This window comes from Lissotriton helveticus, chromosome 5_1 (genome assembly GCF_964261635.1).
Source record: "Lissotriton helveticus chromosome 5_1, aLisHel1.1, whole genome shotgun sequence".
NCBI lineage: Eukaryota > Metazoa > Chordata > Amphibia > Caudata > Salamandridae > Lissotriton > Lissotriton helveticus.
The window spans coordinates 840,007,151-840,020,215 of NC_136065.1; the positions used below are offsets into that span (position 1 = coordinate 840,007,151).

General features: G+C 42.5%; 1 protein-coding gene across 1 annotated transcript in view; it reads right to left on the bottom strand.

Annotated features, from left to right (window-relative positions):
• Positions 1-13,065, bottom strand: part of GLUD1 (glutamate dehydrogenase 1) — a 202,317-nt gene continuing 189,252 nt past the window's right edge. Inside the window, exons 12-13 of the mRNA XM_078643307.1 lie at positions 5,802-5,864; positions 1-1,895 (exon numbers count right to left, since the gene is read on the bottom strand). Of these exons, the coding sequence (XP_078499433.1) occupies positions 1,776-1,895; positions 5,802-5,864 (183 nt within the window). The 3' untranslated portion in view covers positions 1-1,775. The remainder of the gene's footprint in view (positions 1,896-5,801; positions 5,865-13,065) is intronic.

The window sequence follows — 13,065 nt, forward strand, 5'->3', positions numbered from 1 at the left end:
TTTAGACTTTGCAAGACCTTGGATAGATACAAAAAGTAACCAGAATATTAGCTTCATGTGATTTGTTTTTACAAAACAAACATTAAGTACTAAATCTAGAATAAATTTTGGGAGAACGTACTTACAAGAACAAAACCTGTGGGCTATAAAAGTGGTTTGTATTAGAATAACATTTGTCAATAGAAGTTAGTTGTCCCTTTAGCAATTCCTATTAGCAAATGTTTTAACAAGTTTTTTTTAATACAGGTGTAGTCTAACCTATGATCTTGGTAGATGAAAAAGAATTCAATATGGACGACACTGGCAGAATACAAAAATACAGCCCAGCTTGGACCTACAGGCGATTTCTCACAAAGTCTAGGTTTGATACATGATAAAAGGCAGTCCTAGAAGAGCAGCAACGATCACAAAAATGCTGTTTTTGCAGTTAAAACATACAAACGGAGAAAACCGCTTTATAACCTCTTCCCGGAAGGTCTATGAAGCTTGGTCGCTCCTGCAACATTAAAATAAAAACACACAGGAAACCAAACAAAAGAAAACAAAAGTTGTTCCTGAGGTAATTAAACCGAAATGCTATGTATTAATATACATACTTTACAAACAAAGTGCCTTAAGTAATTGGGCTGTGCATAAAGAAGAACAGCTAAGGCAGTTGGCTTTCTTACTCCGCCTTCAGAAATGATATTTAGACATTGGCGTAAAGAGTGCAGCGTCTTAATACGTAATGCAAAACACAAGGTCAACGCCTTTACATACAAACTTAATCTATGGCACATCCTGCATTATATGGGACTTCGAACCGTCAAAGGATCATGGCAAATAGTGCTGTCGTGCAAGAAGAGCACATCATTTAAAATGATAGTAGGACAACTCTGCATTAGTAACATTGGCTCTTCCATTAAAAGAGCAACAGATGCTAGTGATGGTGGGGGCAGGACAGCGTCTTTCTCCCTTGGGAGACTTGCATTCCTGTTGAGGTGAGAAGGGCAGTGCGGCACCACCAAAGAATGCTGGGAGCGGGGCAGTGGGGCAAAAGCAGTGTAGGCAGAATGCAAATTGCATGGACTACCACAGGAGTTTTCCCATTCAATCCTCAATTCCGCAGACCAAAACTATCGTACTCCTCTTACAAATCTATTAACGAAGCACACCGTGAAGTACTATCAGATACGCTTATCTGGCCCACTGTCATGATCTTGACCAGACTGTAAATTGGAGTAATGATTAGGCTGTGCTGAATTCCTCTGTGCCTTCTTCTCAAGAACCAGGGTGGAGGGCGCAGGTGTGAAACCATCCAGACCCGCCAGCTTTAGGCTCTGCAACAGTCTGCCACCTGCATAGCCGGCAACGAAGTGGGATAGCCAGTCACTGGCTATGTAATCTTAAACACACGGACGTGAACTACAATAATGAATGGGTAACGGTACCTGTTCGCCTACGACACTTAATCCCCAGAATGGCTTATACAAGTGTAGATGAGAGACGGGTTATCTTTAGACCAACAGGACACTAAACTGCAGGAGGGTAGGTTTTAAAATGGTAGTCTGCTTTTTAAAAAAATATTTATATTATACTTTGGACGGAAGCTATTTTAGAACTAATATCTGCTATAAAAACCAAGTGAAGGAAAGAAGCAGGGTCTCCGCAGTTACGTGTAAACATAGAGTAACTTTTCTGGTGAATATAGGGAGAAGAGAAGCACTTGGGTGGACAAGGAAAGATCCAGGAAGGAGAGAAAAGTTCCAGGAGTGGAAGACATTATCGTGGCCACTCTATGTGAATGTCAGTCCAGCCTCGTTGTACACCTTGAACACTTTTTCAATTGCATTGACGTAGGCAGCTGTTCTCAGGTCCAAACCCAAGTTATACTTCATGGCAGTACGCATTATTTGCTGAAAATAGAGGCAAAAATAGAATTGGTGAGCAGGGGTACATACATTGCAACACTAAACAAGGCATCATTATTAAGCAAAAACCATTAAAAAGAACAAATCTATCTAGCCATCGATTATTATATGCCATTTTTGCCGAAGGCAATTTGTTGAACCAAATTTTACATTTCCAACAAATAGAGTACAGTACATTGCAAACAGACTAGCACAAGGTGGAAAACTGAGTTGAGTAACTTCCCACACAAAAACAACTTGGTCACAGCCTCCGCTAACATACACAATCTATAAAGGTGATAAAGTTACTAGGTGCCTGAAACAGTCAACCCAAGACCCTTCCTTTTTTTTTATTTTTATTTTTTTACTGCATAGTCATTAGCTCTTCAGCAAATCATGTGAATGCAAAAAAGTACTATCCAATCTAGAACAATTACAAAAAAAATGTGGTATTGACAGAATGTGATCCTCGTGATGTAGGTCAATGAAAAGATGGCAATTGTTAAAAACAAAATTGTACAGTTAGCTTCCAATCTAACATCCATTTCCCTAATTTGATCCTCAAACGTACTGCCTTAAGCTTGACTTTTGAGAACAAGAAAGCTCAAAAGGAAACAACAAACGCACTAACATGCAATTACTTTATTATCGTTCCACCGAATTGATGTCACAAGCATTACAGGTACAAAGATTCTGAAGAATGTGTTATACACTTGCAGCCATCCAGCCTAATTGCCTTTTCAAAATCTACTAAAGCAGGCAGTGCACAAAAGGAGAAGGCACTTTAAACTCTAAATCAAATCGGCACAAACGTTGGTAATTATGATCTGGAAGCTTTCTCGCGGGAAACAAAAGAAATACTTGCACTGCAATCTTCTCTACTACATACCCAGGCACTATAGATACATTAACAGGTCATTAGGATAGCCAGGAAAATATAATTGGGTGTTCTACCCCTTTTTTCTTCTGTTCCTTTCCAAAATTCTGCTGTGCTTGACGGAGCTGCTAAATTGCTGACCTTGGCACTGGGAACCACGCATTCTAATCAGTTTTGTACTTAATCAAGTGTCTAAGCAAATCACGGTCACTGTGCAATAAACTGCAAATATGTGCAATGTAGCATTACATTTAATGTACTGTTCAATTAACCACCAACATACAGCGTTTCATTTTTCTTTCTCGCTTTCAGACTACTTTGGGTTTTGAGAATTCCAAAGAAGGAACCATAAAACACTTGCTTTAACTTTTACAGTAAGTCTGCTCTGGTGTTCCTATCCCGGATTTTTCTTTGATCAGGAAGGCTCCTGATCGTAAAAGATTGTATTCATATCTTGAAAAATGTTACACGCAAAAACACTGTCACCCGTCACGCCCATATACGCACATTTTCAAAGGATTCTACTTTTAGTCTTTTTTTGTTGCAACTTTGTCAGAAATTGTGTTATTAATTTAGGAGAGAGTGACCACTCCTAACAAGCACAATCTCATAAAAAAAAATATAACAGGAACTGGTGGTGAACCAGGCCAATGTGGGACCAATTCAAGTTGAACAAGGACCTATGCGCGACTGAAGGCTGACCACGAACAAGTAATAGTAGAATACACCAAGCAGGTAGTCTGTCAAATTTTTTATCTTGGGATTGGTTTCTGAACTGGGAACGAAAATACGTAAGTAGGGCAAGGTCCAAGGTTGAGGCCTACGAGGATCTCTCAAAGTCTGACACAGTCTTCGAGCCCCAGATGAAGCCATTTGTTTTGGTGTCAAAAGTGTCATATGGGACATTTCTTAGCCATCAAAGTAGTTTCGCTACAGGGATGTATTTGCTGCCTCACCCAAAGGCTGAACCTTCAGGCTTAGATTCTTACCCTGCTGTAGCTTCAGTGACCAAGAGTCTGGATAGCTTTTGCAGGAGGATACTGCAGCAATATATCATCCAGAGACAAAGCGGGTTTTCTGCCCCACCCCCATCCCTCCCTTACGCCACCACACACCGGCCACCTCAGATGCAGCCACCTTGTGGATGAGACCCCCTTCCCTGTGTCCCAGTTCTCTGGAGGCTGAAAATATTAAAGTTCCGCTTTCCTCCAACTGCTGGGAAACTTAGAAATATCCTACTTGTCACTCCTAGGGCACTCGGGTCTTCAGGGCAGGCTTCTAATCTATGCACTAGGTCTTAGTCCAGCCAGGACTCCTGCAGGGTCCAGCTCAGGTTAAATAGGCCTTGTTGGATTCAGGAATCCAGTTTTTTTTGTTCCTGGAGCCGGAAAACAGAAGTCAGCACCAGACCCCTGGAAAGAGGTTCCAGTCCTTAGGTACAAGAAAGATGACAGGATTGGTCTTTCTTTTAGCAGGGCCTTCTTCAGGAGAGTCTGGTGAGTTGTCGGTGAGGTGCCAGTTTTATCTCGTGCACCAGGCAAGGAACAGAGGATTTTCTCCACCCAATCAACCCTCCTTTTGTAGAAAAGTCTCTTAGCTTTTCGGTAAAAATTACAAGAAGCCCTAATCTAAGGGTGGCTGAACTCTGGAAAAGGTCAAGGTAGGCCCATACTCAATCTCCCCTTTTTCAGTTAGCTCTCCCTACAGTTGGTCCTGGTGGGAACGGTTGTTGTCGTAGTGCGGTTAGGGCCGACACACCTAGTGGGGCTCCTGGAGTACAGCCCTACTTGGCATCTCAGAGTCAAAGGAGGTATGGTTTTAAGGCTGTCTTTTGTTCTCCCAACTGTTAGCCTCCCCCCTCCTAAACGGCTAGTCCTTGCTACCATTGTTACCAACACCCCTTTCTTACGGGGTCTAGAGGCCAAGTCACTGTCCTCTGGAAAGCCAGGCCATTATCTCTAGCCAGGAACGAATATTCAGCAACTGGAGTTGAAATGAACGACCAAAGTGGTTCTAAGATTTATGCAGCACAAAGTTAGTTGTCACGTTTCCACTTATGTTATAAAAAATCTGAAATGTGGGATAAATACTTTAAAAATCATAAAGGCCCTTCTTAAAAAATTAATTTAAAAAAACGAGCAAAACATAACAGGAAAACCACTTTAAGGCCTTCCATCACCGGGGGTATTAATTTCAAATATGTAGCTCGTCACCGTTTTATTTTAAATACATTAGACACCCTGACTTGACAGCTTACAAGACATTTTAGGTGTGAATTATTAATTCCTATATGACAAAGACACTTTCAGGCCAGGTTTTACCTTAGTGCAGCCATGACGAGAAAGGTGCTCATGCTAGCCAATTATTTTTGCATTTATATATGGGTGATTTAAATACACACCGCAGGCCACATGTAAAATTTAACTCCCATGGCACTGGGGCAATTTTAGACAAAAAAGTAAATCCAATATATAGAACATGTTTCAAAGGGAAACCACAGATGCTACACAACTCTTTTGCAGTGCTGTGGAGCACAGAGCTCTACAGACCGAAAAAAACAGGCAAGGAAAAACTGTGGGCAGGGGAAGGAGTCGCACTATTGTACTCTCCATTTTATTGGCCTTTCCCTTTCTCCTGCACACAGCATTCTTACTGTTGCCTGTTGCTCTTCCCACACTATTCTACATTAGATTAACTCCTTTTCCATTTAAAACTTGTTAATTCACAATGTGAAGCTGCAACAAACCCTAATCATACTGACGTAACGGATAAAAGAACTTGACTCCGAGAACTGCAGTGTAGCAGTAGTTTCAGGGAGAGGGGAACATATGCCAATTCAGTTTTGGAAGATCTCCCACTTGCAGACTGGACGGCATGGATTTAGAAGAATAGATTATTGCACAGTGATACATGACCAGTCTGTCCACCACAAAATCTCAGGAACCAACCTAAACAATTGTCCACATCTTTTAGCCATTTACAACAGATTTAGTTGAGAAACCATAGGGTAACCAGTTAAATGGTAAAATGCTTACCCTAGCAGACCGCTCCATGGTGTAAGCCAATCCAGAATGAACAATGTCTTTTTCAGATGCACCCTGTAGAGATGAGAAAAGAACCCTGTGGTAAGTGACACTCCTCCGATTAACAGACTCGTGATTAATCGTGTGAACCCGGATCTGTATTTGCATACACACGGTTTAGAAAAGTTCATGAAAAATAGTCATGTATGACATCAGTGCAGCCTCCCTAGCACCTCCCAATTGCAACAAACTAAAGGTTACTTGTCTGAATTAACGTGTCCGTTATCTTCACTTCATACATAAGCACTGCACAGCTGTGGACGGTCTTGTGGGGCACTTTCAAAGCAGAGAAAAATTCTCCAAATAGTTTTTTTAAATGCCTATGCAAAGGCAGCATTTCCTATTAGCATTTTAAGACAAATCCACATGTAACACCAAAAAAAATAGAAATGTGTTATAAAGGATATATCAGCATGGCTGAATTGTATCAATAACATTACTCCACCTGGTTCTGCAAACTGTAAAAAAAAAAAAAAAAAAAAAAAAACTGAGAAGAGACGTCCTACAAATCGCTAACCGTATACTACATCTTTCAATCGCTGCAAGCCTCACCCCGCCACTGCAGAATTTGCATGGCCTTGAAGCTCTTGGGCCACAGCACAGTCAAGTATGGCATGTAGTCATTGGTAATAGGAGTCAAATTCATGCGAGTAGCATTTTCTTCAGAAATGCATTTACATGGATTCCACTCCAACCTTGTTGCAGAGACTTGCAAGCCAGCATTACTAGGAGCTAACCTCGGTAGAAAAGAACACACAAACGAATGCCCAATTGGTCACACTTACTCAAGCTGCCATATTGACAGGAGTGTGTACAACATGCAAGTGGTAATTGGCCTGGCAAACTGAAATTATCTATAACTAAAGGTCTTGGAGGAGTTTTTCTTCTTGGGCTAAAGGCGGTTGTACCATTTGCTGCCGATTAATTCCTTGTGGCACAAACTTAAATGCCATTATTGACCTTCTTCCAGGGTTTTATGGTCTTCAGGAAAAGACTATTGCGGTCAAGGGACGGACTTATGAAATAGCAAGGTATGCTTGCTGGATATCATAAGCATGGATGTCATTTAGGAGTCTCGGCTGCGAACCCCTAGCTTGCCCCTTGCAACCTCTATCACAGTCTTCAGGACGCCTAGCCTCTGAGGTGGCAAATTCAGTGCCAAGAACACAGGAGAGTCTCACTCTTATGGTTCTCAGGGTCCAGGTTCCTTAGTTTCAGTTTTTTAAAACATATATTCATAGTGAATAATGGTCTTTCACTATTAGTGTAATAAAAATTGGAGCACCAGGAGATGGAACGAGACCTTTACTGACAGCGGAGATAAGTAAAATAAAATGATTTTAAATGTACGATTGCAGTTAAGAGTTTACTTGTGTGAGAGATGCCGTGAACAGGTGTAGGTTTGTATGTGTGAGTGAAAGTAAGTAAGTGACAGATAGGGTGCAAGATCGTGTGTCAATAATTGAGTACAGGTGAGTCAGAGTGACCGACAAAAAGTGAATGAGTGAGAAGAGGCGAATTTAAATTCGTAAGAATGGGTGTGAGGGAGAGTTGATGCGACAGTGAGAATGAGTAAGTGACAGGGGTGACGGAAACTGGGAATGAGACTGCACGGCCGTGAGCAAGTATAAGTGGGTTAAGAATCAGTGTGAATGAATGAATATGAGTGACAGAGAATGAGCACGAGTGAGTCTATGCGAGCATGTGCGAGAGTGTGAGTAAGAATGCAGTGTAATGCTTGCGAGCCTACTGAAGGTCATTCTTGACTTAAGGAACCAAAAGCATAATACTGGTGCTGGGATATGGCAGGCAATACTTAGCAGGGCAAGAACCTTTGACAAAATACTGGCATGCTTAAAGAAATTCTTGGTATAATGGACACTTGTGGTGAAGTACTAGTACACTAGAGGAAGTTCTTGGCATAGGGGGACACCATGAAAAGGTTTGTGCTGCCATACTTGAGGAAGCTCTTGGCATAGATGGCACCCGTGGCAAAATGTTGGTAGTGCATTGGAGGCAATTGTTATAAGGGAGGACAACAGTGGCATATGGGACTGGGCAACCATGACAAAATGCTGGTCCTGAAAATTCGAAGTCTTTGACATACGGGCCGTCCATGGTGTATGGACAGCATTAATTACAAAATTCTGGTGCCATCATTGTATATGGATTTTTTTTAGCATAAGGGGCACCCATGGCATACGAGTGGCACAAAAGAAAATATACTGGCCTTGGCACAATGAAGGGCACTTTGACATATGGTGCACCTGTGAAACATTTATTTTCCAAAATATGCCAAATCTTGGGGAATATCAGGTTTCACTGGCATGGCACGCCATGAAAAGGCTTAAATATTTCATAAATGCCCTTTCAGAGTATAGTTTTTGAGTAACTTTGTGAAAATTGTTTAAAATGCTTTGTGACCCCACGGTTTGAAAGTTCTCAGGGGGAGAACCCCCTGAAAAATTCCGGGCAGGTATCACATCTAATCACTTTCAAAGATCATGTCAGGATCGCAATATAGGGGTAATCTCATGACAGGATCCCACTATAAGGGGAACCTCATGACAGGATCCCAATATAAGGGGAACCTCATGACAGGATCCCAATATAAGGGGAACCTCATGACAGGATCCCAATATAAGGGGAACCTCATGACAGGATCCCAATATAAGGGGAACCTCATGACAGGATCCCAATATAAGGGAAACCTCATGACAGGATCCCAATATAAGGGAAACCTCATGACAGGATCCCAATATAAGGGGAACCTCATGACAGGATCCCAATATAAGGGGAACCTCATGACAGGATCCCAATACAAGGGGAACCTCATGACAGGATCCCAATACAAGGGGAACCTCATGACAGGATCCCAATACAAGGGGAACCTCATGACAGGATCCCATTTATAGGTGGAAGCTAAAACAGACATTGGTCTGTTTTATTATATTAATCATTTAGTAGTAGTGGTAACATACTTTATTGTATTAATCATTTCATTACAATAAGAAATGCAAGCATTTAAAAGACAAATTGATTTCAATAATTAAAACTTACTATAAAAAGGTCATACACTTCATAATCCAGTATTTACACAAGATCACATGGTTTCCATTCATTGTCTCTCCGTCAACCACTGTATCACTGTATTCTTTAAATCAAGTCATTTACCGAGTTAAAGTGCTTATGTGCTATTTGGTAAGATGTATCCATCCGATTTGTCACTGGGGACTCTATACATGCATTTCCCTGATGTAAATACAATTTATAGGCCTTTACCTACAAGACTTACACATGCTATTTAGTCCTAAACATTTACGGCTCAATCTGTAGTTTTTAACAAATACATAATTTCCCGGTATAAAAGTTGTCTAAGCAATTAATGCTTTATAGGCATGGTCTAAAAACATTACCATCCTTGTTAGTGCACTGTCCTCTTTGAGCCTGAAATGGTATTGAATGGTATCTGCCGTTGTTCTTATTTTCAAAAGGGGATGATGGACGGAGCGTTTGAACAAATCAAACACTCACCCCCAGTCAACTGATCTGGGTTTAATCCATCACCATTCTTTAGTTCACTCCGCCACCCCAGTTCAGACATGGCTATATGCAAATCAGTCTGACCCTGTGCCTTGTGGGAACAGTCCAGCCCGAACTGCCAAGCCACGTCTTCCCTGGACCGGAAACAAGCATCCTGGGACGGGTTTCAGATTCATAATCCTCATCAGCCAGGCTATCTTGAATCCAGTGGCCAAGTGAACAAGGGACTGTTCCCATAAGGCACAGGGTCAGACTGATTTGCACATAGCCATATCTGAACTGGGGTGGCTGAGTGAACTAAAGAATGGTGATGGATTAAACCCAGATCAGTTGACTGGGGTGAGTGTTTGATTTGCTCAAACGCTCCGTCCATCATCCCCTTTTGTATCGCGTTGTTCTTATTTTAGCATTGTTAAACAAGGGGTGTAAATATATTCTCAGTATGGGCAGCAGCTTAGGGCAGATACATATTGAATGTTCAAGTGTTTCTTCAGAGGTTCCACAAAACTGACATGCTTGTATACCTTTAAGTGCCTGGTTCAATTCCCCTTCAAAATCCCCAATCGGCATGTAAAATTGCCTAAATCTTATAAATTTCCTTTTTATATAATAAGGTAGATTCCAGCCTAAATATTCCTGACTCTGTACGGTATATGTGTCGATTACTAAATTGTAACGGCCCGGGGCCTTCACAGTCACAAGAAAATAGACAATATTCACATAAACTGTTATCAACTGCTTCCTCTCATTCATTGTACTCTCCACAGAACACCGAAACGGAGTTGGAAATACAATCAGGACAATGGCCCTTTAATTCAGACTGGAGCTACGACTGGGAGGAGTCACCACAAGACGCAGAGACGTCTTATGCGAGGAACGACGAATCAGGGGTGTGTTTATTCACCCGGAGGGAGCGAGCAGGAGAGCGGAGCGGAGTGGAAGGAGGAAGCGAAGTAGATAAGAGTTCACCGGAGTACGAGGAGAAGAGGTCATCAGCCAAAGAAAGGGACGTGATTAAGGAGAAGCCAGGAGGCCACCGTTACCACGAGCCGCCCAGCCATACACCCGCGGGAGGTGTATGGCTCACACAGATACGGGATAAACTCAAGGGTTGGGTTAATCGTAAAGGAGCATTTACCGAGTAACCCGAGGTATCCTCTATTCCTGGTAAACCCCCCCCCCCTGAGCACTGAACCCTCATGTCGTCAGTAGTTAAGAGTGTATCACAAGTTGTTTGGTCCCCACACCTTTTCCCTTAATGCACTAGACCACGCGAACAAGCAACTGATATCCTGTTGTCTCCCTTTGTTTACACCGAGCGGCAAGACGGAACCCGAAGAGCTATTACCACGGCGGAAACCCGACAGAGGGCGTCGCCCAGATTCAGCAGAATCCGGTATACGAAAGGCGGCAAGGAGTCGATCACCAAGAGGCACGATATCCACCAGAAAGAAGAGCTCAGACTCGTATATAAAAATAAAACCCAAGAAGACTAAAATTAACGTGTTGCCTATTAATCCCGCACCCGTAACAAATCCATAGGTTTATATTTTCTAGATTGTAAAAGATCTAAATTCCACTGCTGTGTAGTTCATGTATTGCATATTAGACTTTTCCTCACAGATTCAGCCATTCGCCCCATGTCCTGTATATCAGGCAGACCACAGGATCCCAATTCCATCATTATACTATACAGTTACAAATCCCTGACTTCGTCACTCCCTAGTTCTTCAAATATTGCATGTTTCAATACAAATGGATCAGCCATGGCACAATCAATGTAGTTGACACAACTTCTTATGCAACAGTTCCCACAATTTAAGACCAATTTCCAATCTTATGTTGCAATGCGGGTTGCCCGTCGTAGATGTAGTAAGGTGCGTACACATTTCATAAACCATTTCTCAAATTTGAGAATGACTTTCTTAGTCATTACTGGAGATGCATATAATAAGTACAGAACTAATTTCATTTGTAATACTTTGAGTGATGGGCTATTTGCATTCCCTCCGAACATTTTCCTGAACCTCGAGATTGATTTAGTAATAACCGTTGATTGTGCACTGTTACTGACTGAATGACTTGACCATGATAACTTGTTATCAAAGATTACTCCACGATAGTTGCATTGTTCCACTACCTCAATTAAAGTTTCTCCAAGCATCCACTTATTTAGGTTTTATAGACTGTCCAAACAGCCAATATGTCCAAGACGAAAATTGTGACATCAGTCCATCTGCTGTATTGTAGGTATGTAGTTGGTTCAGTAGGTACTGGAGTCCTTTCGGAGTTAGAGACAAGTTTACTAGGTCATTCGCATATGCTAGGTATGGTATTTTTTACCTCCATAATAGAACTTAACACCGTATCTGTGTCATGTAGTTATTGTGTAACATCCGTGTAGGGTCTGCTTTCCTATGGTCACCCCAATTTTTTGCTTCACTGGTTTTCAACTTAATGTGGCTGTGGGCCTGATAATCAGACCCACAGCCTGCTGTTCTCTCTCTAAATTCACATACATGTACTTTAGGAACATCACCAATTGGGTATTGGGCCACCTTATCAGCCCCTGTACAGAGTACTATAGGTACCCAGGGCATAGGTGCATCACAGACCTACCAGGGGCTGCAGCATATCTTTTGCAACACCTGGCTGGCCATCCAAACAGACACAACTGGCTGATCACTCATAGTATACCTATGTCTAACCCTGTATCTGGACACATATATACCTATAAGTCACTCCTATGGCAGGCCTTAACAATCCTGGAGACAGAGTGCTTGATTTTATGTGAGATGGTGCTCTAGCATGAGCCGAGCCTGTCTGCAGCTTTCGGAACCATTTCTTAATAGCTGTTCCAGGGTATTGCCATACCATATACTCCTGAGTGCATTATAATCCTCGCGGTTATTGCTAACTTTGGTTTGGCTTTATCAAAACATGTCGTGTAAGGTGTCATACACTTTGGAATACTACCCCCACGCCAGTTCTGGCGACGGGGGTAGCATTCCACCCTTCTAGAGGGAGAAGACATGTTACTTTACTTAAATGCGGTTAAATCTAACCAGAGCCCCAGCATCACAAAATGGATGCTGCTGCCACAGACAAGAGGCTGGCCTCCTGCTGCTGACCGAAACTCCGGCAGGGGAGGCCTGGACAAATGGTATCCTGTCACAGGGAGGTGTTACACCACCCCAGACAGGAGATAGTGGATTGAGGCAGGCAGGGCGAGTGAAACTAGACACTGCCTGGGGCACACAAGGCTCCCCATGCATAGCCCAGTTCAAACCGGTGCTGGTGCACTCCAGCCCCAGCTTTGGCGCGAAACTGGACAAAGGAAAAAGGGGTGTAACCACCCCCTTCCTGGGTCCCCCCCATAGGAAAGACCTAGCAGGATATCCAGCCCCTTGATTTGGAATAAAGGTAGGAGCTGTGCCCATAGACTTTAGATAATCCTGACAAACTTTGAAACGAAACTCTGGACCCTTCGACATCCCACTCGATGTGGAAGACTGAAGAATCTCCCTTGTGGTCAAGGAGTGACCACCCTGTGCAAACAGGCACCATCCAGCGCCCAACGGTTTGCTTTGTTGCAGCTCCAGCCGGAGCTTGAGCCACAGAGATCAACAAGAACTGTGGTTCTGAAAATCTGGATTCATATAATAGTACTGGA